We start from the raw sequence: 27,944 nt of genomic DNA, 5'->3' as shown, positions 1-27,944 counted from the left end.
CTGTGAGCTGTAAATATAAATGTGATCACTTACCTGGATAATTTGATGTTATGGTATTGTGTTGAATCCATATATTAATGATCAGTTGTCTTTCCATGAATTTTAGCTGTATGTTCTAAAACCAAGTTAAATTCTTTAATCTTAATTGATATATTTCTCACCAAAACTATATACCAAAAAAGGAAACAATACTAACTGGGGGATACAAAATCATAAGTTGAAGGAAGAACAGAAAACAAATGGCCATAAAAAACGATTAAAGCAACAGTCATCAAAACACTTCATAGGAAATGAAAGATTCAGTAACACAAACCTATCTAAAACTGTGGGTGAACTCCGATACTCCAGAAGGGTAAACAGTTTCTGCTCCAATTGTGACATCTATCATGTTGCTGATTGGCAGTGAAAATTTACTGATAAGTTGCATTGTAATAAGATCTTTTCAAATTGAAACATTTAACAAACGATAAGTGAGGATAGGAAATGCTTTTACAGTTCAAAATATACTTTCTTCTTGACTTAGCATATAGGCTCAGATATTGTCCAATACACAATTTATCAAATAAGTTCGGATTTCAATTGTACAATTTGGCTTATACTCCCAAATGAGCACTGTTCACTCTGAAGTTTTTTGAAACTAAATAGACCGTTTCGTTATGAAAATACAGAATATTCATATCAAATGACAACTTGTCAGTTTTTATTATTTTTCTACGCAGGTAATGTTGTTGTATGTCAAAGGTTACGTGGCAGTATAGTATAGAAGAGTAATTACACACTGAAACTGATTCAATTTATTAAATATTAAATCAAACAATGTGTTTATTATGTGAAATGTGTTATTTCATCATACCTGAAACCCATATATTATGCTAATGCTAATTCAACTCCAACCAATGTTTTTAGGTGTTATATAACACTACAGGGAGATAACTCAGTAAAAATCAGCTGAACGTTTTCATCACATTCTATTGTTAAAGAAAATATAAAGCTTCTCAATGATTAAAATTAGTGTTTGTCAAACTGCTATATATCCAATGAAATTGTAGTTCAAGTTTTTTGAAATTTTTATATTTTTGTAAAAGGGTCAAAGTAAATATTTTGTCAAAATTTTATGAAAATTAAACGAGCCAAATTCATTTTAGTCAAAGTGTTTGGTACCACCTTAAACATGTTAAATAAACTTGGGCAATGTGTTTGACTACTGTTTCTTAACGTGATATACATGTTCAAACTAACAAAAAACTATAACAAATACACGAATATACCACAAATTACACAAATTTGTACAATACATTTTCAACAATAATAATAACAAAATATCACAGATAATTCACTAGTCACTGGGATAGTGATGATAACAACTAATACCTAAACCCTGATATTCTGAGAAAATAAAACCAACAATAATATACTAATTAAAACACAATGTAATTTGTCTACCACTCATAAACTGCCGGAAATGCAATTATGTACACAATTTAGCACTTATTATGCTGATGGAAATGCTTACAGAAATCGTATTCAATTTGGTGGAAATAGTGAACATGAAGAAATGCCTTAAATTGCAACAATACAAAGATATTAAGCGGTTTTTTATGCATGCAAAACTAGATATTTAATTAAATGCAGCCTTTAATGATTTAGGTCATGCTTATTTGCAAATTTCATCCGTTTATTAGAGAATAAAAAAATGCAGATGCTTTATTTTATGAAGATACTGAACCTGAATTGCTGACTTATAAGTTGAGTAAAAAAGAGTTGAAAGGGCTTCGACAACGTTTTAAAAACATTGCAATTGAAAATTTACAATGATTTTTTTTAAAGCAAATAATTCTAAGTTGTATGTGTAAAATATATCTCAGTGTACATTGAAATAACATAAAAAGGTAAAATGTACTGCAACAGCTGAGCATTTTGACACATCAAGTCTCCCCAGTAATGTTCGAGGTAAAAATATTTAAATTTACAAAACTTCGAGCTAAGTTGGATTGAAAATAGAGTTAAACACTAAAAGACATTTTTTTTAGATTTTTACAACATTATTATTAAGTTTAATGTATGGAAAAATAAAAAGCACTTAAACTTTACATCACGAATCAACATAGTATCTTCAAAAGATTGTTGATATATTAAATATTCATCCCTTATTTTACTTTTTTTCCCCCAATAGTGCAGTGCCAAAAAGTGTACATGTTCTATGTTAAAAGGTCCTCTATCGCTTTATTTTTACAAAGTATCTTATACTCGTTATAAAAATACTCTCTACTTGTGTACCTATAGTAAAATTGCCGTAACCTAGACTGTTTTAACGGTTAACGATATTTTTAACAAATATCTGATCATATCTAGTTACTGTCCTGTTTCTCGATTATTCTTTTAAATTATGACTAGTCCATCTCTTCACAAGTCATTTTCAACTGTTCCACTCAAAAATTAAATAAATCATACAATCAAACAATAATACCTAACGTTAACTGATTTCTTAATACTGTTCATATTTTGGATATGCAAAAAGTCGAATCACAACCGACAATCATTTACATTTTCCATGAAGACAGGAAATCCATTGATACATCGTGTTCATTCCGCGAGTTATTTCCCTTACTCGTCTGCACTTCAGCCATTTTCTTGTGAAGACCGGACAGATTTTTTCTTATTTCTTCCTCCTAAAAAATAATATACATACATCTATACTTAACAAGTCATTGAATATCTAAAAGTGAGCAGACAAAAAATCACCACTTTAAACAGGACTTAACAGTAATTGCCTTTTCAGAAAAAAATAAATCTTACATATAAAAGACTCATGATATTACTGAAAATTCCGAAAAATTGTGCCACATACGATTAAAGCAATATATGCCTGAGGGTAAACGACCGTAGTGTTTCGAGTTATTCCACATTCAACATTAATACACTGTAAATTCAAAGAAAAAGAACATATCAATGATAAATTCCTGACAACACAAAAGTGCGGATTATTGGTCTGGTGATATCCCCAGAGGAAAACCTTTGAATAACGAGATGACTATATTACCGTTTCAGAATTCGTTTCCTGGAGGTCTTCTAGGATGTTGTTGCGAAGAGCAAAGAATGAGGTTCTAATAGCACTCTGCTTTGATTGCTGTCCATAACCTCCAAAACTAGGACTACTTCGGTTTCCATACAGTATTTCTTCTGTTTCCATGTCAATTCTTAAATTCAATAATGAAAATGCTACATATTTAATTGATTGATTGATTGTTCCTTACTTAGTATCCAATACATGTTTGAATATTCAAATCAAGAACCAAACAATTAATCATTTCAAGCAAATATTGTCAAACTACTTGTTTCTAATTTAAAAAAAAATTAAAGTATAATAAAAATTCAGATTATAAATTTTTAAACAAACACGAGTTTATCTAGCTTTTGCTGCTTGTATTAATATATATAACCAATGTCAAAATAAAATAAGATGGTGTATGATTGCCAATGAAACAACAAATGAGATTCTAAATGAAGCAGATTTAGGCAAACATGTTTTCCCTGTAATTTTGAATATAATAGGATATTTTATAAGGTTATATTTTTTTTAATTTACCTGGCTTTTTCGAGATCTCGTGCTGCAACTTCTGCCTTTGATACCATATGGGTACAAAGCTTGTCAATAGATTTGGCAAAGTCATCAAATGAAGCTAAAATGAGATATAAAGGCACATTTGTTAAGGCTAAGGCTAAAGTGAAAATGGTGTTTGCCTATCTTGATTAAAAAGGGCAAAATTAGAAGATGTAAAGGTCTTATTTATTAAATTCACTACACTAAGCATAAACAGGAATAATTAAATCTCGATGTACATTTGAAGGTGTTTCTGGTTTTTTTTTATCGGTGAAATGCAATATATTCTACTGAACTTTTCTTTATGCATATAAAAATATATGTCCAGTACAAAACATTGTCTTTTATAATTACAATAAAAATAATTATTACTATAGTGCCATATCAATATTTGCCCATAAGTTAAAAAGTCTCTTTCCTTAGTGATACAATAGAAACAAGTATTCCTTTTTAGTTAATATGAAGCTACTGTTTTTGTAGGTGACATGATCGTTGAGACACTTACAGTCCCTTTACCGGTAATGGGAGAAATTGGGGTGACGTGTTTTTTTTCTTACCACCCCTCCCCCTAAAACAGTTGACTTAGTATTTTCCTGTAAACAATGATCACAATCATATTATTTGCACGATACTGCATTATCCTGTTCGAAGTTATTTTTCTTATGTGAATATTTTGAACTGTGTTGTGAACAGAAACTGTTAAGAGTGTTGACACGGTTATTTGAATACATTCAAAGTGTACCTGTCATGAAACATGCGTATTTGATTGCTTTTAAGACTGCTGTGCGTGGTGAAATTGCTCGCAATTTTTTTTCAAATAAAATGTTAGTCATTGCCTTGTCATGTTAAGAAAAAATATTATGTATTTGTGACGAGAAATGTCGATTCTTATAAAATCAGAAAATATGGAAACAAAAAAGTTCGATTTCCGTCTACTTTTTGTTGGAAATGTTAAACTTATTGTTCAATATCGTTCAGTTACTTCGTTTTCTTTCCGTTTATTGACACAAATTATGTTATACTTGTATCCGTGATGACAAAGTAAAAATAAATGTGTAAGTTAAGCAATAGTGATAAATGTTTTAAAATACCTTCGGATTCTGTAAATCACAACATATAAATTTAATTTTAAAGTACTATTGCCAATAAAGATCTTCAATTTGTAAAATACATGAAATACAATACATGTACAAGATACAACTCTAAATTTCTCAAAGGATATTTGTTTGGGGTCTAAAATCCTGACAAGCCATTTCCTGTATGTGTGCACATATAATATTGATTACTTTGGTTTCTAATTTAGATTCATTAGTTTGCATTGATGAACACATTAGATTCAGATTATACTTTTTAAAATAAGACAGGTGTTCTTGCAGATCAGAAAAATATAAACTTTTATTACAATTGGTGTTATCCATGTTTTCATATACTAGCAGTTGACTTATTGGTAAAATAGTTCTTTTAATGTATTATAGTTCATTCAATTTGTTTTAGTAATACAAATAGTGGTTGGCGTTTGGCAACCAATTAAAACGACCATTTGATAATCTGCAAGAGACAAGGTTTTTTTCTAACGGAATATTAAAAAAAAACCATCACAAATACCATGCTTAAAATTTTGAACGCCAGACGCGCGTTTCGTCTACAAATTACTCACCAGTGACGCTCGAATCAAAAAAGTTAAAAAGGCCAAATAAAGTACGAAGTTGAAGAGCATTGAGGACCCAAAATGCCGAAAGGTTTTGCCAATTACAGCTAAGGTAATCTATTCCTAGGGTATAAAATCCTTAGTATGTCGACAAGTTCAAATTTTATAAACAGTTAATTTATAATTATGACCATATCAATGATAATTCATGTCAACACAGAAGTGCTGACTAGTGGGTTGGTGATACCCTCGGGGAGAAACCTCCACCAGCAGTGTCATCGACCCAGTGGTTGTAAATAAGCTCATCATAGATACCAGGATTAAAATTTGGAAAATGTTTTAATATTCACCTATGGCAGCTCTAGTTTATTTTTTTCTCACTTTTAAGCACTTATACATCATGCATTAGGTTGGGCAAAATATTAATCTTTTGGTAAGACAAGGTTATTTTTCCCAGTTCTTACCAGAATAAAAGTTCATTTTCAAAATCCTCCAGAATATTGAATGTCACCCCCTAATAAACAATACCATAAGAAAACAAATTGACACCGAAAGTTTTCGAAATTCAAAGTCGATTTCATAATTTATACATAAAGGTTTTCGAAAGGAAAAAATAGTGTTTAATGTACTTACCTTTCATAACTCCTTCTACGCCTATGAGGTCTTGTTGAGTAATAGATGTGTTAGCTAGTTCCTCTCCCAAACTTTCATTCAGGTCCGGAATATCCCCGAGTAATTCATGGAACGATTTCTCGCTGCTTATTAGAGTTCCATAATTTCGACCAATCTTCCTTGCGGCTTGTGACATTTTTCGACACATCGTATTAATATGTCGTAGCCTCTGAATCTCTTTCTCAATGTCATCATTAAGTGTTTCCTCTGAGACTTGTGACTTTTCCTTCATACTGTGCCAATACTTCTTAAAAACATTCATAGTTCTGTTTTTCCAGCTGCGACGGCCTCCCCAGTCTGTAAAATTTAATACTACAGTAGTCTCCAACGAAAATAAAAAATAAGACACCAGCTAATTTATGATTCATTATCATATGCAAATATAATTGTATTAGTAGGATATCAAATGTTTTCTTTCCGTTTAAAAAGTATGGTGTCAATTAGAACAATCACAGAAAAGGGATAAAATAATCAACTAAATCTTTACTTTTCTGTTGTCATATATTGCGGAATCCTCAGGTCCAAAATTTACTAGAATCGTCTGATATATACTAACAAATAGATGTTACTTACCTTTTGAAATGTGTTCCTCTTTTTCTATTTCATCCAGTGCAGCTTCAACCTCGTCTTGATCAGGTTCATCATCCAACTGTCGTGCCATTTTACTTTTTAACTGTGCTTCCCTCAATAATTCTGGGACTCTAGCGCTGCTTTTGTGTGGCTTTCTAGGTGTTGACGTTCCTGATAATGTAAAGCAAATATGAGTGTCGTCTGCATCATTTGTTCTTTCTGGCATTCTATGGCGTGGCATAGTGGTTTAAAAAAAATTAATAGATGTATATACCAGTACACAAATTTAATTATGCATGTACAGACATAATTCTGTATATGCGTAAATCGATTTCTGTATATACGAAATTATTTAATTATTTTTAAAACCTTTCTAAAATTGCCTGTTTATGAATTTATTAATTTTTGAGAAACTAAGGTTTCAACTCTCTCAGGAAAAGTTGGCCTTAGATGGATTTGGCTATTGTTTTTATGTCCTTTTTGGTCATATAGCTCTTCAGCTGTTTCGGTTCTGATACATCCTTGGCTTTCAAATATTCGGCTTTGGGCCTGATGAAGATAAATCCAGAAAAGCGCTTCGGACGCATGCAATTTATAGAGTGTAAAATGCATTGTTACCATGTACAGACGGAAAAAAATACTTATAAATTGCAGCTAGTTTATACATATAAAGCATATACAAATGTATAATTTATACATATTTTCTTGATGATATTGTATTTAGGCATTCTATAAAAAAACAAAACTCATCAGAGATTTTGTACGCAGACGCACATTTCGTTTACGTAAGACTTATCAGTGACACTCGAATTAAAAAAAAGTTTTAAGGTCAAATCATATACGAATTTGAAGAGCATTAAAAAAAAGAAATTCAAAGAAAAAACATATACTAGTTATGTCATGAATAAAACACAGGGTGACATTTTAGACCGAATACTACTATTTAATAGTCATGGAAACAAATATGTATTTTGTAAACTGTTACAAAAGATAATTGAACAATATCCCTGTAATCAAAATTTATTTACGTTACACGACGGAATGCGCAAACTAAATTTGGTCTAAAAGTAAAAAGTAGGATTTTTACTTTATTCTAGCAATGGCCAACCTGATCATAACACCCATACACACAGTCCACACATCTAAATGTAATTTAGAAATATTTTAAAATTACCAAGCGTAGGTCCACTAAAGTGATGCGATGGTCCGGTGAAGCTATCGTCTCCCTTTGATTCTGGTATTTCCGAGAACGTGAGCTGAGTCGTGTCTTTGTGTAAGGATCTCATACTGTGGTGCAGGAAACTTGTTTCTACGTTTTTAAAACGACACAACATGTTGTATTATATGTCGAGTTTAAATTTTTCTTCAGTTAGAAAATATAATTGCAGCAAACAAATCTGTTGTTACATTTCTATACTAATAGCAAGATTATGGAATATAAATCTAAAGCTATAAATACTGTTACAGAAACACAGTGTGTTATCTTATAATTTTACTGGAGAGAGCTATGCTCGTAGTATAGACTATAGATCTACTACAAAATGACCAAGAGACAATAAAATAAAATAAAACCGGATAAAATAGACTATTGATTTTGGTAAAATATTGTCTGGTTATGTTTTTATCTTCTTTCTTTCAGTTTTAAAAGTTGTTAAATTTACAATACCTAATTGAATTTCCAACAATTTGACTTTTAGTGTCTCCTTTTTCTAAAACTGACTTATGAAAAACAAAACTCATCATAGATACCAGGATTAAAATTGTGTATGTAAAGAATCTCCCAATCAGTACAAAACCAACCACCACAGTGAAAATAAGAGACATCAAGTGAGAGTGCACTCTCACGAAGAGATGAAAGGCGTTACTCTAAGGGGTGAATAGACATACCAAACACACACAGCTTACACAATAACCTTTAGATATTAAAAAAAGAAGATTGAATATTTGTAAGCAGTTCTATTTTTTTTTTCTTTTCAGTTGAGCTACTTTATTTTATATGTATTTTTCTTTTTCTTACCTGCTCCAGTGAGCTCTTGCTGTTGCACATGTCCGTCAGGTAAAACATATATATGTACCCCACCTGTATTTCTACTATGGAAAAGGTTTTCACCAGTGGTAGTGTGCAAGGTTACATCTTTCTTAACATCATCTTACAAAACATAAATATTCTAATTTCATGGCAAAATTTAAGTTTTTAAGACAACGAAATTGAAAATTATAACATACAAGAGGTACTCATATAGTACATAAAACGGAAAGCAAGGTATCTAATAAAGGAAAAACAATAGAATACAATAATAATGGTAGTTCTCAAAAGCATTAAGTCACACGTTTCTAAGACTAATTTAAGACTAAAAAGCTAAACACATGAAAGGTTAAATATGCATGGTGGCTCTCTAAAGGTGACAGATCAAAGCGTTTACATGTATTTTAATGTTATATGCATCAAGATCATTAGTCTTCTTATGTCACTATATTTCTTTAAATTTCATATGCAATGCAGATTAGAAATAAAATTGGGTTTTTTTCTCTTGGTTTATTGAAAAAAAAGTCATTAAATCAAAAAAGGAAAGTGTTATACATGTAAGCTTATCTATTCATATCAATCAATCATAATTTATAGTATCTCAAAAGTTTGTATAGCTTTGAATTGCTCTTTCAGCAATGTGCTAACAATGTTGCAAACATAAGGAAAATACGAGATCTGATTGGAAGATATAGACTCAACGAAATTCTTACATAACAAGTATAGAAAATATTTTATGTTTTGAGAGAACAACTACACGTGAAATATTAGATTTTTCATCAAACACTATTTTGAATAGAAATACAGAGTGAAGTTTGTGAGGGTTATTTCAGAGTACCGATTGTAAAACTTACCGTCAATAATTATTGAGGGAAGAACATAATCATCTGAAATTCATTTACCACCAAAATGACATATAAGAGAGAGCCTTTGTAAATGGTTATAAAAGTATTTTTTCTGATTTTACTTAATTATGTATATGTCAATGATGTATGCAATATATTTATGTGAAGATTAATGAACTGCTTATCATTGTAAAAAAATTATTATAATCCGATTCTTCCTTTATATAATAAAAAGTGAACAATAAACCAAATCGTGCTTAATAATTGTTATGGATTTATGCATGACGACCTTCCACCGTGATTTACAACATACGTGTTGGTGGAGGATAGCGCAATGTTCCTTTTGGTGAACCTATCGAAAAGTAAATAAGAGAGTGATCCAAATACTTATTCAGTATAGGAATACTACAATATCTTTTTTTTGAATTAATATTAAAAACATTATTAGAAAACAACATCCAAGCACTTCATTTCTTGCGCTTTGATAGTTGTTCAGAATCAAGAGTGTACCGATGGCATATATCTATTGACTTTTTGTCAACAATATTCTTAAAGAATTCGTAATACAACAATTGAACATATATCGGGTATCTTTGTTATTTTTTTTAGTATAGTAGTTCCTACTCACAATAATTCCAACTCAGTGTTTCGTTCGTATAGCTTAAATATGAGGGTTTTTTTTTGCACCCCAAAAGATGCATTGGTTATTTTCAAAAGTTGTATCATATACTTACATTGATTTAAGTTTGTAAATATATGTTGAGGTGGGTTGACGCGAAGACAATTTATCCTTTGAACTTTTGAAAATGTAGTTTGAACGCCTACTATTAAATGGTTGTGCTTTTAATCTCTGTAACATACACGAAAGGTCAAAATAATAAGGTTTGATGAAGGTGAATCCAGAAAATCGCTTCGGACGCACGGAAATTAGTAAGTGTTATTTTCATATCTTAGATATCTACCTTTTTTCTCTAACAAATTACGTAATACTTCAACAGCTGCTGAAAAGTCTCCATCTTCCTCAACCATTTTCAAATGTTTGAATTTTCTTACAGCTGCCTCTAAAGATGGTATATCAGATATTCTGGTAGCTTTTCTTAGTTCTTTTCTAGCAATGAGTTTTCCTGAAAATGAAGGATACAAGTTCGTTTAAATAGGAATATCATATCGTCTTTTTCTAGTGGTACACCAAAGCTTAAAGTCATACTTTAAAAGCACACTATTTTTCTGTTAATAAAATAAAATTGTTGACAGAAAAAGAATAAATTATTCATTCATCAATGCATGATCTATAGAAATCAATTTTCCTAATCTTTCAATAATGTTCTCTTTTATATAACTATTTACATGCATAATCATTTAGTTTTGCAAAATATGTTTCACTTATACTTTAGAAGATCAAGTTACATATTTCGATAATATCATTTATTTACTATACCTTCTTCATCTAAAAGTTCACGTAGGAGAACCTCGGCACGAGTTATATCTACAGTAGCACCCTTGGGATTCAATTCCTTAGCACGTGCAAGACACTTTTCCAATTTTGGCCGGTTTCTGTCCTCCACCGCCTGATTCAAACGTGTTATTATACGGCTTTGTTCTGAAAATGAATGAAAATAACACAATAAATGCAATGTATAAATATTGCGTTGATATGTAATATTATCTCTCTCTCTCTCTCTCTCTCTCTCTCTCTCTCTCTCTCTCTCTCTCTCTCCTACAAATTTATTTCTTTAAATCTATCGTGTTTCTACGCTCCATTGTGTAATACTTGTTTTATGATGCATTACATAACTTTGTGTGTGTCTGTGTGCACTTACTTTCAGCTTCCTTAGATTCTAGTCGGTTCAATGCTTCTCTGAATGTGACTTCTTGTTTCATTTCCATTTGCAACAAGTCCTCCTTGGACACAACCTAAAGGGATATATATATAAACAAACATGAAAGACAAACTTAAAAGAACATACACCAGTGACCTTACAGCCATAACTATCTCAAGGTTATCTTTGCCTTGGAGAATTGTGTACATTTAAATATTCTATTGACTGCAAGTATACTGTGATATTATCAGAGACACCCAAAATAATAATTCTCGGATATGAGCGAATGATACCTCGGTAATTGAAACCAAGAGGTCGTTGATAGCTGCATTAACACCAAAAAAATAAAAAACGGTAGGGAAGGGTATTGTACAAGCCATTATTTTTCCCCTTGTATTGTAAAAATTATCTTAGTTCTAATGATAAAAGATATAATCTTGATACATGAGTTCAGAAATGTCCGTTTTGATTTTGACTTATTTGACCACTAATTGTTACTTTGTACATTAATTTACGTAAAATTATATTTGAGCCAAGGCCTAACCAACAACGATATTTTGCCCTTATCAACATCTTTCTCTTGTCAAAAACATATTGTAGCAAAGAGTCTGGGTAAAGCCCGACTCATATCTAAATATCAATGAAATAACCAACATGATGTTATGTGGCCTTTTAGGCGGTTTTTCATTAAATGCATGAAGTCTGAAGCCCTAACGCATCTAAGTAAGACACAAATACTCATATATCTGACAGACAAATGTCTTGTGAACTTCTGATGAATGTTGTATGAAAGATTCGTGATACCTTTTTTTAAATATTCAAGGGGCCAAAATTAGTGAACTTATTTGATATTTTTCTTTGCATTGATGAATAAATCAGTTAAACATAAAACGTATTTCATTTGCATAGGTTTGATAATGGGATGAATAGAAACCTCCTGTACAAACCTAACATAGAACGCATTCAAAGATACATATGATTTACTTACATTTTTTTTTCGTACAAAATTTGATTTATTAATTTTATCATTGTCTTCATTTTTGATATATTTATTTATGAAAATTAGAAAAAAGTAAATTCAAATTATGTAAATTTATATGTTAGTACAAAATGTTGAAAATCTAGATTGTATAATTTTGACATGACATTAGTGGGAATAGGTTTACATGATTTTAACATTTATAATCATTTGTTGTGAAAGACTGGTATTCATTTCACATGCTTTATGCTGTAATAAAACAAATGCATAAATTACACTTACTTCGTATGATACTATCTTTTCTGCTTGATCCCTGTTTGTTTCTTTTGCCATGATATCTATAACACTGCCCGGCGGCCCAGTTTTAAGTAATCCCTCCCAATATCCATTTTCATTTTTCTTCATCTTGCATTCTGGGTGACCTTTAACTAAGACAACGCTCGCTTCAGGAATTGCAATCGATATCATCACTTTTTCATTGGAAGGTAGACAGCAGTGTTCAGGTTCTTTTATGCTATATCCATGGCACCAGACTGGCAGCAGTGCAGTTGTAGGTACTGGAGTTCCGGTCAAGGTTGGTAACACGACTTCAATGACTTTGACGTATAGTGGCAAGAATAAATCAGAATCGTCAACTGCATCTGCATTTCGTGCAAACACAGTTAAGGTGTATGTTCCCATCTTTGGGAAAGTGGCACAAATCAAAACCAGTTCTCCTTTTGTATCGACTGTGACATAGTTATGGTAATCTGTTGTTGTATCACCCTCTTCCAGTTCCAGCGATGCGGCAACCAGTATGTTTCTTGTTCGTTTGATAGTCATTTTATATTCTCCCGTAACAAGATTAGTAACAAAGGACGGCCAAGGGTCATCTTCAGAAAATCCCAATTGAGCAAATGTTGCAGTTGGACCTAATTGTTTTCCATCCGTATCAGGAAAGGGGTCAGATTCAAGGGGGTCGTCCTGACAGCTGACAAGATAACTACAGGCTGGAGCAAATCTTGTTTTCTTGTTCTTTTCCTTTGCCATTACATTTAATGCGTACTCTCCTGCTTCCGGAAGTCTCACGTTAATGGACATTTCTCCATTCTCAATTGTATGGAGAATATGACCTTCGGTGACAGGTACATCCACTTCGCCCTTCACTAAATCATGTTTGAATTCAAGTTCTCTATCCAATGAAAATTTAATTTCTGCATCGCCATCATCAGCTTCGATTTGACCCTTACGATGAGTTAACGGTACCATTCCCATATCTGTCGTATCCTCCCCTGGTCCCCATTCTTCACGAATATTTGGTGGAAGTGGTTTACAGTCTTCCTTTATATCATGGCAAGTGAGGAAGTATGTCACAAGCAATGCATGATGCGTGTCTGACTTTTCACTACCATGAAGTTCAAACAGAAATTGTCCTAGAAATGGAAATCGAATAACGGCTCTCATAACTCCTTCGTCGAGGTCTCTTTCCAAGAAAACAAATCTATCTAAAGCGCTTCTTGTCGGAATCACTTGCTCTCTACAACCTTTTGACCTGTACAGTTTGTAAGCAAAAGTCATACGCTTGCTAGTGTCAAATCCGATTTCGAATGTTACTTGTCCGTCATTACTTGATACATTTGACTTTGGATGTGATTTCAAGGTCAATTTTTCTTGAAAAAAGTCAGATCTTATTGCTGGTAAATCTTTTGCCTCGTCGTAAGTTACAGTTCGAGCCAACAACTGCCATTTGTCGTCATCTGGGAAATGGTCAAAAACAAATATTTCTGGGTCAGCTAAAAAGTAAAATTCACGAAATCGGCAATGCGTTTTATATGTTCCTCTATTTTCTTGCATTGCGCGCTTTGTGCTAACTTTTCCTTTTTCGTCTTCAATCAGCCTCCAATTGTTCTTTGTAACGCCATAAGCTGCTTCACATATCCAGCGAACATCAATCAGACGCCATTCACCATCTAATAAGGCCGCAGTCCAGGTTTTTCGTTGATTTTTAAAATCAGCGCCAACCTCATAATTGATCGTGTTACGTACACAACCTCTTACTAGCTCAAATTTTATATCTGCATGTCTGAAAAAAAGACAATTGTATGAGAGGTAAATATGGGTTTGGATTGTTAACATTTCTGCTTGTTGTTTTCTAATTTTTTGTATATAAAAATAAGGAGATGTGGTATAATTGCCAATGAGACAACTATCCACAAAAGTTCCAAAAAAATGGATGTAAGCAATTATAGGCAACCGTACGGCCTTCAACAATGAGAAAAACCCATACCGTGCAGTCGATTTTAAAAGGCCCCAACATGAAAAATATGAAACAATTCAATTGAGAAAACTAACGGCCTAATTTATAACAAAACAATTTTTAAAAAATACCATGCTTCTGTATATCCTCAATAATAAACCAAAAAAGCTTATGTTTACAATTGTGCTATCTGAGTAAAAGATCGTATGTTTGGAAAATGTATTATAATTGAACTTATGTACATTTGATAATATTTCCACAATGATAAACGATACAATCGTTTTCTGCAATATGATCAAACTGGTAAAAAAAAAAATTCACAACAAGCTCATTGTGTACAAGAGACTTAAAAACATTCAATGAATGCAAACAACATACTCGCAAAGTACATGGAATAGTTCGTCGTAATCCATTGTCCGACGTCGAAGCTTCCACAAATAACTTGCGGTAGAATCGTCTGTCGTCCATTCTGTTCTTGGTAAATAGCGTACATAGTCATCCTCCAAACATCGGGCAAGCCATCTGTCAAGAAAGGTCAATACATTAAAACCCACCTAAAAAGAACCCTTCAATACTGGTGAATTTGTTCATTTATCATAATAAGATGATATTTGATGAGTTTTTACTGAAGGCAGGAGTCTAGTTTACACGTGTTTCATTTTTTAAGAAAATTCAACAAATGTCTTGATACAAAGTTCTCCTCGGGCAGGTTTCTGGTAAATGCAATGTTTTATCAACACAGGTTGCAATTACATATGGCATATACATTTGACTTTATACGGTTTTGTCTGTGACAGTCCTGTTCTGGCCTATTTGATGTTAATGCTCTCCAAACATTTCATATTTTGCATTCGAAACTATTGTTCTCAAACTTACCTTTTTAATAACATTAACGGTACCAATTAATTTTATTGCATCAGATTTGCATTACGACAAATAATGTCTCTTCGGTGATGTTCGATGCCAAAATATTTGAAAATCAAAGACCTTGAAGAACTAACAAAACCAATAAGGACCAAAAGTAAAGCCAAACTCGGACAAGTTTATTCCAGAAAATAAACCATGTTGTACGTACGAAAATAAGTAGAATGTGGTTTAATGCATCAAATATTGGCATTTTTGTTAATTACTTTTTATCCATTACTTAAGAAAAAAAATTGTACTTTATTTTACTTAATTTCTAATCTTTGAATATAGTTTTGATTTTAAAAAAAATGTGATGATTTTGAGACTAGAATTAAGGCAGTGGCATCTTGTCAAGTACATCTATTGACACAGTAAAGGTAATACTGTAAATTCAGAAATTATTGCGAATAATGCGACTCCTTGAGTATCGCAATAATAAGAACTCGCATTCTGATATTTTGTACATATAGCTTTGTGTAGCTTTTCCTAAAAATCGGAATAATTAAAATCGCATTTTTGTTCATTCTTCAAAAATCGCAATAATAAATGCACGCAATAATTTCTGAATTTATATATGTTACAGTACCTTGTCAGGACTCTGGCTTTGTCTACATCTGTGTCTGTTGGTTGGAGGAGATAACTTACTAAGTATCGAATGTGCTGATTGATGTATGTAAATGGTGTCTGTAAGAATAAAGTGCAACATAAATATTCATAAATATTTTTGGCTAATCATAAAACTACTTGAACACCTTGTTTTATTATTGCAAAACAGCTCTCTGAACTTGATTGGGTGACGATCTGTGATTTCAACTTCATTTTGCACAGTGGACCTAAGATTGATTTGATAAACACTACACTTTTCTGTTTTCAAGACACAATGGCATTAAGACTAGTATTTACAACAAATCTTCGAATTGATATGTAATCTATGTAATATTTTTGTTTCAGTCAAAAACATATATATAATACACTACTATTGCACGACAAGCAATAAAATAAAATAATAAATGCAGGTACTGTAATGTCTTTAGACATTTCAAATTTTTTGTCACTATTTCACTCAAATTAGTCTATTGATTAAGTTGGTAGTACTGGACTGATAAACATTTACACAAACCTTAATTGCGTGTTCATCTAAAACTGCACATGCTTCCTCGTCCAGCACATCCTCTTTAGATGTCATAGGGGGAGAGGGTAGCACGTTCCCGTCGTCATCAACTGGCCGTTCCCAGTCCAACCTCCGGTAAACATCTTGAGCTTCCTTCAACAATTCAGGGGTAGGAACTTCTCTGTGAAAGCCGAGTTTTCTAAAATGTTCAGTAAGATCTTCTCTCTAAAAGAAAGATAATTAGGTAATGATTGAAACACGTTAATGTCTTCTGTTAATTGTCGATCTGAATGAAGGATAAGTGTCAACACGGAATCACATTGTTTAAAAATGATGAGTATGCAGAATTTATGACAAGCCTTAACCCCGGACTGAAAAAAAGAGGAAGGTAAATTCAACCAGTCGTTTATTTGTTCATGAATACCAACTACTTTACGCTTTTATATAATTCTTATTAACGCTTACTTTCCCTTTTCATATTGTCGTCGTATTTTTTCATTCTCCTAAGTAGTACACAATTGATTGTTATTGATTCGCCCTTGTTTGTTGTTTATCTCTATAAAATAATGAGGTGTGGTATGATTGCCAATGAGCCAACAAACCCTCAGAGTCCAAAATGAAGTGGATATAGGCAACTGTATGTCCTCATACGGCCTTCAACAATGAGTAAAATCCATATCGTATAGTAGGCTCTAAAAGGCCCCGACATGACAAAAGGAAAACGAGAGGCGAAAGATACCATAGGGACATTCAAACTCGTAAGTGGAAAATAAACTGACAACGCCATAGGAACAAAGAAAGACCAAAAGACAAACAACAGTACACAAAACACAACATGGAAAACTAAAGAATGAGCAACACAAACCCCACCAGTGATCTCAGGTGCTCCGAAAGGATAAGTAGATCCTGCTCCACATGTTACACCAGTAAAACAATTCAAACTAGAAAACCAACGGCTTTACCTATGCTAAATCAATAAGATAACAACTAAATATGTCAACAGCAACAACTAACGATGACCGCTGAATTACAGGCTCCTCACTTGCGATAAACACATAAAGAAGTATGGATTGTCGGGGTTAAATATGTTTGTGAGCGCTCAATCCATCCCTAACCTTGGACATTGGTAACAGCACAACATAAGAACAAACTAACAAAAACACAATAACCAAACGTATCTACCTAGTACCCACAGTCATTGAAAGCTTGTTCAAAGCCAATTAAAGCTCTGTATTTTAGTCGCATCTCTGTTTTGTACTCTTGTCGTGATGGAAACGTGTCACTAGCCAACTTTAAACGCAGTTTTTCGCGATAGTGGCAATTTCCTTATTGTGTAAGATCCTAAGTATGCCTAAAATATTTAAAACTTTACGTTTCGCAAACAACTAGTTTTGTATCTTCATCATATGTAATCACATAAGAACAACTTTTTTTCCTTAATAACAATGAGTTGCTCTGTTTTGAAAATCTATTTGATTTAAATAAATTGGTGTATGCTAATGCCAGACGAAAACGAATTCGTGTTCAATTGTCTATTTTTATGATACAAAATCTGTCAGAAAGATTGTCAAACTGACAAAAAAATAATAACTACTGAGATATCAACATTTAGAGCGAATGCCTTAAGGACTGAAATAATTGTGAACCGGTGTGTGAAGTTTCCATCTATATATTTGTACGCGTACAAACACATTGATTCCTGAAAGCTTCAATCTTAATTGGCGCTAAAATTATTTATAATTTTAAATAAATAAGATATTCATAGATACATTTGTAGCAATATAAAAGCAACAATTAGCAAGTAATATTTCAACAAGATTTTAATTTATCGTAAAATTAACTTTTGAACAAATATTTGGCGTCAATATTTGTAATGGCCGAGATAAAGTTATGAACATATCCAGTATCATTTATTCAAATGATAGGGATTTGTGTTTTACGAAATTATCAGCAAGTAGTTTTTAAAGAATACAAACATCCACAGATATATTAAGATGAAAGGATTAGGCCACATTTAAGTTGGAAAGTAAAAAAAAAAAAATTCAAATAACATCCTGCATAAGTGGATCTATACTGTCTAAATAATTATTTTTTTAATCTGTCATACTTATTTGACTAAGGCCTCCAAACCTTACACTGAATGAATAAATGGGGGAAACCTGCAGAAAACAGCATTTTTTTCATATTTTGTCATTTGTCATTAAACATTCATATTACCCAAAACTATATATGTCTTATGCAATGATGTAAGAAAAAATCTGTTTTGTATGGCTGATGCTCATATTTAATTAAACTCAAACGATGTGTGTAAAATAGTTATTTTAGTTCAAATAAATGTGATCGAATTTATGCATGTTTTTTACACAACGATGACATTTCTGCACAAAAATGACCATGCTATATTATATCATTCATTTACCAATATTTTTATTTGAAAAAAATAAATCTTATAGTCTTTGCAGTTTCAGGGGTAAATAAGCGCATTTTATTAGTTAATTGAATTATATTTTTTTACTGATAGTAATACTGATTGTTATAAACAAGACAACTTCACGGTACACAGGCTTATTTGTGAGGGAACAAGAGTGGTACATATATGTACTAGTTAGACAACTACCAACTAAAAAACTGCCATTTAGTTAGACAACTACCCATTTAAATATTTATTGACAAATTTACCTTACATTGATCTGTATGTAAGTGTGTGCATTGACTGTAAATATTATCAACAAAAATCTATTTGAACACTAAACTAGCACTTGTCTTTTCGCTATTTGACATATAAATAAAAGCTTGCTGTCTAATTGCACACAACATGTATTGTGTAGAAATAATGTATTTAACCTGAGACTACTACATTTAATTTATCTATTGGCTCCAGATTTGACCGAATAAAGATTTCTCTACAATTTTAAGTTTTAATGTGTTTGAATCTCTTTAACGAAATGCCATTACAATTCAAGTTATGTTAATACGGTGTATATGTTTTCAATACCTTTATAATATGCTGTTGAGCATTTTAATTCGTTTTAAGTAGGTCTGCTGTGTTAGTTATTTTATTTGAATTATTGATAAAAATATTCAATTTAAATACGGCAATAACACTTTTAATTACCTTCGATTGTCATATTTCACAATATTCAATTTTATCGTTTTGAATAGAGGAAATTTTAAAACCTTCTTTAATGATTAATATTTTGCGTTCCTATGTTAAATAAATTGAAAAGTATTTTTTTTATCATAAATGTTTAAGAGAGATTTCGTGCTTCGGGCAAAATTTTAAATAAAAGTTCTGTAATCCGAATGCATCGCGTTTTTCGTCGTTTTGGAACGTGAAACAAGAAAACAATAACTTGTACTAATCAGAGCAGCCAAAACCGTCATATCCCAAACACCAAATACCACGAGGGAACAATTGAAACATTTCTTTCAATGAATAACATCATCAACACTTTAAATTTTCTGTAAAGTTCTAGAACTCTTTAAATCAAATGTGTCCCTTTAATATTTTACTGAAAGTTGTTTCTGAAGAATAACGATACAGCCAAATAATGCATATCCATTAAGGTAGATCACAAGCTGTGTTTTTCTACCGGGCATTATTAGTTCACAACTATTATTTTTGAAATACCAAGTAATTAAAGTTTGGACTGCAATTTACAATTTCATTTTATTTTAAAATGTCCGAAATATGACAATATAAGAAAATTGTATTGTATTATTATACAAATGCATCTGTTTTTAAATTAGTTCAGTTATTGTCAACAAAGAATGTATCGGAATTGTCTAATTTAGGAAAATATTTGAAATACGCCACAGATATAAAATTTTCAAGACAATCCTTTGAATAATTTGTACTTTGTAGAATATTTTATAGTGTGTCTTTCTATGTTGTGATGTTACACTATTGTTTCAGATAGGGTGAAGGTTGGCGCCTATTAAAACGTTTACACCCGCTACATTTGTTTGCACCTGTCCTAAGTAGGAATCAGATGTTCAGTGGTTGTCGTTTGTTGATGTGGTTCATAAGTGTTTCTCGTTTCTCGTTTTTTATATAGATTAGACCGTTGGTTTTCCTGTTTGAATGGTTTTACACTAGTCATTTTTGGGGCCCTTTATAGCTTGCTGTTCGGTGTGAGCCAAGGCTCCGTGTTGAAGACCGTACTTTGACCTATAATAGTTTACTTTTACAAATTGTGACTTGGATGGAGAGTTGTCTCATTGGCACTCATACCACATTTTCTTATATCTATTGCCTCCTATTGTACTTAAAATGTTCTGTAACAGTTATGATATACATGCATATATTTATGATATACCTATCAGCTGTATTGCTTCTGGTTTGAAATAAACTATTAAACAATAATTCCCTTAACTAAGCAGTTAATCTTAGGATTGAAATAGAAAATCGAACGTTGACCTTAAAGTCAATAGTGTTTGCATGCTGTATTCTCGAAGGGACTTATTATATCCACATCATATCTTGGTTTCACAAAGAGGATTTTGATAATACATAAAGTTATTCCGTTTAATTCAAATATAGACCCTTTAATTGGGTTGTTGTATACTATAAAGAGCCAACGGTCTTAAATGGAAACAATATATCATGATTTTAAAGCTTAGACCATATAACAATTGATTTAAACTTCATCTAACACAATGCATTTGGAAACAAATAAGACATTCACAATTGTATCCATGATGTTTGCTTGTACATGTAAGTAAACGGAGATGTACGTCAATGAGACAGCAACCAAACAGCATAAAAATTCCTAAAAATCTATAGATCAACATATGGTCTTTAACAATAGACAGGTGGGTGTCTAGAATAGCAGTGAATAACAGACAATCAAAGATCTGCTGTTACACCAACTTTAACAAAATGACTCGAAAACAACCTGATTACATGTCAAAATACAACCACTTACAAGTTTCCAGACATGAGACAGGCAGATGCAGATGTTGCAGGGGTACATTAGTCTCTGGGAACGCTCAAAACTAAACATTTGAAAGCCAACTCTGCATTGCATACGTACCGAAATACATGAAGAGATATACGACCAACAAAGACCTAACAATAATAGCTAATAATATCCATCTTAAGTCAACTTGGGAATTATCCAATTGAACGTTGGTATAGTGCCATTGTTATAGAACTCTGCCTCTTACGGCTACAAAGTATTTAGTTACTCAATGGCATAAAACAGTACAATAAATGTATTCATATCATTTAAAGTTGCTGGCATGAAGCCTGTAATTCAGTGGCTGTCGTTAATGGCTGTCTATCATAACTGTTTTTCGTTTACCATTTTCATTTCTTAAATTGTTTCACATTTGGTCATGTCGGAGCCATTTTTATATCTCGCTATATGGTAAAGGTTTCGCTCATTTTTGAAGGCCGTACGGATACCTTCATGATTATTTGAATCCTCGTAAATTTGTAACTGGTATTTATCATACTACGTTTTCTAATTTTTGTATATTTTCCTCCTCATACCCTTAAAGCAAACGCAATATCAATTTAAATCACATCTTTCATCCTTGTTTATACATGTATCGTTTTAATAAAAAAAAACAAACCAGAGAACATACTTTACAAACTAAACTTTTTTTAAAGTATTTAATCCACTAGTTTAGCCTTAGTACGTATTCGCTACTCTACATTTTTGTATATATATACGCACTATGGGATATTTCTTCTACAAAAACATTAGGTAAAACTTGCAGTTTCTTGTTCCTAATGTAAATTACGACAATAGTTAACTTAAATCGACAGTTTATTTCAAGTATTAAATAAATATTTAAAAGATTAGTTCGGTGATTAGGATGTCTCTGTAAATAGGTGCAAATTTCTTTATTTTGGCGTCCCAAAGAAGAATTTTATTAGTCGACGTATACCTGATATCTTTAAACCAAGCAACTAATGTCCTTGCAATATCTTTATGTTTCGACATCATACATGCAATAAGTAAGTTAACATACGAAGTTTTCAAATCAATGCTATTGTACAATCCAAAAACTATCTGTGATATTGTTACATGTAATACCTATAGAATATCATATATCTATCGAGGCCAAAAACCGAGGTCAATATATTTTCATATCGTTTATAACCCTGTAGAATATATTTACATTTTCATCATGTTTTAACGCCTTAAGTAAATTTGCATTTTGTATGTTTTTTGTTGTTTTTTGGGTTGTAGTTTTTATTTCTAAAACGTTATTTATAAAATGAATCGCAAGCAGAAAAAGAAAAACGATTTGTTTCGGGGATTTGAAAAAAGCTGACGCAATATCTAAATATGCAGTCATGTCTAACAAAAAAAAGTTTCCTTTGAATTATTCGTGGCAAGATGCAGTGGTGCTGTCAAACGTCTTTTATTTCGAAGTGTGTGTAGAATGCATCTTAATATTTTAGTGCAGATAAATTTGAAATTAGCCCATAGCTGTTACGTGACTTGACATGGCGTGATTCTTTAACTCGTACTTTAAAAGAACTAGTGACTGACATCAACTATTCTGGGATGTACTTTCAAAATATTCACCCGTTACACGAAGCAACTTATTATGCTTCGACTGTCAGAAATGTTTTCATGCGTGACATGAAAGTAAGACATACCACTTTTTTGAATTTCCTTTCACCAGAAAAGTTTAGAACCAAAAGTATAAGAGTATAAAAGAGGTGTAACAAATTAAGAGCTGAGTAAATAACAAAATCATTTTTTTTTTTTCCATATGTAACTGTTTTTCTTTTATGAAAACCTTGTGTATGCTTCAATTACCTAAAATCAAATACTTGTAAATAATTTTTATCCGTTAATGTTTCTTACTTGTTAACTTTCTTTTTACCTGCTAAATGTAGCGTACTTTTATCCATTTAAAAATACAAAAGCAAGTGTGTTGAAAATGTCTTAAATCGACATTGTAATCCGTCTAAACCCATTTCTAGTAATTATTGCTTTAAATTAAAATAAGTGTTAATGATTTTAATCTTGCAATATTTTTCTTCAGTTGCAATGACATTCCTGATTTAATAAAATGAGCATTTTTGAAAATTTCGTTTTTCAATAGCTCAACTAAATCCAATACGACGTCGGCCGAAAGTTTGTACGATAACAGTCTTTCTAATATACTCAAATTAGCGTGTATTTTCAAGATTAAAAATATTAATAAGTTATTTTAAATATTTTAAATCTTTGTTTTGGTAGTCACATCATAAAAGGTTAGATTTTGAATGTGATCACCCCTATCAAAAATATTCAGTGTTCGAATAAGTTGAATTGAACTGTAACACTGTTAATGTTAAAACAAAAAGACATTTTCTTTCGAGTCCCTTTCTTATATGTCTATGTATACGCATTTTCCGTAAACACAGTAGGTTCAAATTGTTCATTTGTCTTTCAAAAAAATATGCGTGCTCAGCCTCATGTTCCATACAACGGAATAGAGAATAGAATACAATTTTAGGAATTGAAAAATTAATATGTAACTTGACTACTGTAAGATTTTTACGTTAATGAATCGGAATGTTGATACAATGATTGTTTCAGTTCTTTGAACCACCATGTTGGTCTAGTCGTAGCTGCTTGCCTCAAGTGCGAGAGGAAAGTCTCATGTATATTTAACGTTCTTGCAAAACTTGAGATACGGGATCTTGTGTAAATTTTGCAGGTGATGCAAAACTTTCAAACCGTGCTTACCTACACAAATCTCTGATCTATAAGTTTCATTAAATGAACTCGAGTATGTGATTATTTTCGGCCGCGTGCCTCAATTGATATTTTCAGTTACTGTGTAACATTTTAATTTACATACCATTTTTAAACATCAATATGAGAGATTTCAAGGAACTGTTGGTAGGAGGGAAAACTAGGACTACCAGTCACAGGGATATGAGTATAAACATTTATTTGAAAAAAAACACGTCCTCAACCAAAAAGACTTGGAAGACAAAAAAGAGAAACACGAATAAACACCTCCGATATAAAGTAAACATCAAAAGTCACAGAAAGTATCAAATGTCATTAAGAGTTCAACATTCTGTCTTCATCAATGGACAAACATCTATGCATATGTTGTGATGTTACCATTTAGATTACTCTTACTCGTAATGACAGTCTGTTTGTTTCATAATTCATTGATGATTTAAGGTAAGGTTGATTATAATATATAGCGCCATTAATTTCTATTTCAAGCAATTTTGGTTGATCAAGGCTCATCTATTACATTTTAAAGCTCCTTAGCTATAACATAACAATCCTAACCAACTATCCCCATTTGGGAAAACATTGGAAGTTTCATATACAGTCATACAGGAAGTAGTGAACTTAATAAATGGGCTTAAAGTTAATTGTCAATGGCGAACAGGGCAGTAAGTAAGTAAAGTTAATTGTTGTTGTACATCATGCTTCCGTGGTCCAGTCTTCCGACCCCTTCCACTTTATTTAGTAGTTATATATGAGCAGTGTGCCTTGGCAAAAATGAAATAAAGATAGTTCAAGCTTTGAAGTGTTGCTTCAATGTTAATACTATAAAAGTAGTAATGCCATTTGACGTCCACGTTTTATCCACCACTACCGCATTCCATCACAAACGATGATGATCGCAGTACTCTGTATTAAAACAAGGAGATGTAGTATGATTGCCAAAAAGACAAGTGTCAATAGTTTATTACAACCATCCGCCAAATACCGAATGACAAGGCCTGTGTTTTTGTCTGATATTATTTAATTACAATTGTTTGTAAAATGTATCATGATTACAAGACAAACTGTTATAGTATTGATTGATTATTGTCGATGATAATGTTTTAATTGAACTATGTAACGACAGAATTTGCCCATCTTGTAACCTGGTCCTTTTATCAGAAATGCTTCATCAGCAACAAACAACAGGACGGACCAGTAATTCATGTTTTATCTGTATCTCTTGAACAATAAAAACAAACAATCTGACATTTCGGAGCGTCACGGCACCTAACGGTTCAACTAGGGAAAGATAAAGACCTCACGTACCCGACATTTTCAGTAGTTGATCGTTCGAACTATTGATCCGTTATAAATCAGAGTTAAATTACAAGATATGTATTGTTTACCGTTATTCTACCTATTTGTCAAAGATCGATACGAACTAATCCCATTCACCTAAATCAACAATCCGTACAAGATCAAGGTAGACCTTAAATAAATAGATAATTTGTAAACGTTTCATTGTTCCGAAGACAAATGGAATGTAGCTTCTTGAATATCTTGTGTATTCGGTCCTACATAGATATCGTTACATGGTTTCTTTTAAAATGTTCGTTGCTTCACTTTTTCCTTCGCTAAGCAGATTTTAAAAGGTGTCAAATGTATTGACACTTTTGTTTTTAATCAAATTTTATACTGTATATAGATCAACGTTATAGTAAACGAATTTGTTTTATTAAATTTCAAGTCTTTAGTTATATCTTAGATGTTGTCGTCGTTTTGGGAATTTGGTGTAAATTGATGGCAGATCTTTCATAGTCTCTCTTAAAATTTAGTCAAAACTCTTGTTAGACGTTGGAGGTTTAGAGTATATATTCTTGTCTATTGTTAAAAATTGTGTGTTGACCTCCATAAGGATTTTGTTTTTATTTGTATTGTTGTCTCATTGGCGTTTACCCAACGTCTCCTTTGATTCGTTTATGTCCGACACAGTAGTTTTTAAATCAACCAGACTTTATAAAGTATTGACCAAGACTCTGGAGTACAGAAAACGTACAACGTTCAGTATAATTGTGCATGGTGAATACTTATCATAATACGGGCTCTTCCATTGATCACAACATATTCCACTGGGAGAGGATTGAGTTTTTAAAAACATTGCCGTTAAAGTTAAAGTTTATCCCCACCAATGATACAGCATCCCAACAACAGAACTTTTCAAAAATATATTGTATTTACGTATCCCTCCCTGGCTTTCAAAAGTTTAGGTTAGAGCGTTTCAAAATGTATAAAGTATGTTTTCATTTAATGTCATAGCACTGTACCAACATTTAGCAAGTGTTTATATAACGCACAAAAAAAAACTACACTGCACAAAGTTCAAAATGGCTGCATTATTATTAAAAGAATAGATTGTGAAATACGGTGGTCAAAATTATTTTTGGGAGGCAATTGATATCTAATGCAAGTTCTAAATATTAAAAAAATGTCAACATGTTAGAATTATGATATGAAAATATGATGGGATATGATTGTCAATGAGACAACTATCCACCAGAGCACAAATCGCGTTGATAGTATCAATTATAGGTCACATTATAATGCACATTAAAATATGCCAAAGCATTTCCACTCCTGTAGTATTTATTTGGCATTCCTCAATAGTCAGTATAGCTTAAAACCAAATCCATAAATCTGGTCGTAAATCTTTTAAAGTAAAACTTTATTTTTTAAATGCATTCTACTTAGCCTGATTGCAGTATAATATAAAAGAAGGATATGTACGTATTTAGTAAACAAAAATTTTATCTTGGGTATTTGAAAAGGTGAAATCCCTCCAAACAATGTTTACATTCAAGCAATTGAATGCACAATAAAACATATGATTTGAATTTGTGCCAAATGTGCAAGATAAATTAACTCATAATTTTAACTGTCTTGAAGAATAATATTTTAACTATATATTGGCAAAGTTGCAAATTGGCATATATCAAACAGAATTATTATTGCTTAATTATGACCTTCATACATGTACAAATTTATTTGTTTCGACTCAGCATTTTTTTACCCTACTCGATTGGGGGTTATTATTTGTCGTAACTATGCAATATGTATTACAGAAAGAGTTATTAATTTGTAACGTAATTGTTTACAATTTCCTTTGACAGTTTGAAACAATTACCACATCGATTTTTTGTCCATTGGTATTATGTTCATGACATGCACTTTTTCAATAAAACTGAATAGTTCAGAAATTCATTTGTACTTCTATAATAAATCATGCTGTTCCAATACAACAACGATAATGCAATATCATTATTTAGTTTCTTGTAAGAATAATCATTAAAATTATTAAATAAAAAATGATTAACTTATAACGGTCAATCAATAAAGAAAGTTCAACATCTTTATTTTTAAGGATAAATAGTTCATATTTAATTTCTCCAATTGTCTGGTATGGAGTTAGCAAACAAAGAGATAACACAAACAAATATCTTTTAGATAAGAAGGTATTTAATTTGTCAACATGTAAACAAACCAATATTGTTGCATTAATTTGAATCATCTAATTACATAATTATAGGTAAAATATTGCTTACCCATCTGGCTTCATCAGACTTTCTCTTATCTGAATAATCTTCAACAATTAAAGATGAATCCACAAATTTTGACATTTAAAGTCGATGTTTAAAATTATAACAATTACAGTAGTTTGGTTAAATTGTCATAATATGCACTGCGTTGTAAAGTAATTCCACCCTGAGATTTAGTTTACATACTTCAAAGGAATTATACCGTCTTATTGTAATTCTGTCACAGTTCAAAACACTCCGGGAATATAT

General features: G+C 31.7%; 1 protein-coding gene across 3 annotated transcripts; it reads right to left on the bottom strand.

Moving 5' to 3' along the window:
* Positions 1 to 779: 779 nt before the first annotated feature.
* Positions 780 to 27,944, bottom strand: LOC127715238 (uncharacterized). 3 transcript variants are annotated; one of them, XM_052221257.1, is made up of 16 exons: positions 27,702 to 27,944; positions 16,424 to 16,639; positions 15,890 to 15,987; positions 14,776 to 14,919; positions 12,444 to 14,223; positions 11,183 to 11,276; positions 10,801 to 10,962; positions 10,325 to 10,486; positions 9,676 to 9,714; positions 8,509 to 8,640; positions 7,666 to 7,800; positions 6,495 to 6,662; positions 5,883 to 6,218; positions 3,587 to 3,680; positions 3,041 to 3,197; positions 780 to 2,669 (listed from the first exon to the last, which is right to left on the bottom strand). In XM_052221257.1, exons 1-16 carry the CDS (start codon positions 27,774 to 27,776, stop codon positions 2,541 to 2,543), a joined length of 3,921 nt encoding a protein of 1,306 aa, XP_052077217.1. In that variant the 5' UTR covers positions 27,777 to 27,944; the 3' UTR covers positions 780 to 2,540. The 3 variants fall into 3 exon arrangements, with proteins under 3 accessions (XP_052077217.1, XP_052077218.1, XP_052077219.1); XM_052221258.1 differs by lacking the exon at positions 9,676 to 9,714 and adding an exon at positions 9,372 to 9,404; XM_052221259.1 differs by lacking the exon at positions 9,676 to 9,714 and having other exon boundaries at positions 27,702 to 27,943.

The sequence above is a fragment of the Mytilus californianus genome, unplaced genomic scaffold, assembly GCF_021869535.1.
Source record: "Mytilus californianus isolate M0D057914Y unplaced genomic scaffold, xbMytCali1.0.p SCAF_9, whole genome shotgun sequence".
In the NCBI taxonomy this organism is placed as follows: Eukaryota; Metazoa; Mollusca; class Bivalvia; order Mytilida; family Mytilidae; genus Mytilus; species Mytilus californianus.
This window is presented reverse-complemented; position numbering and strand designations above follow the sequence as displayed.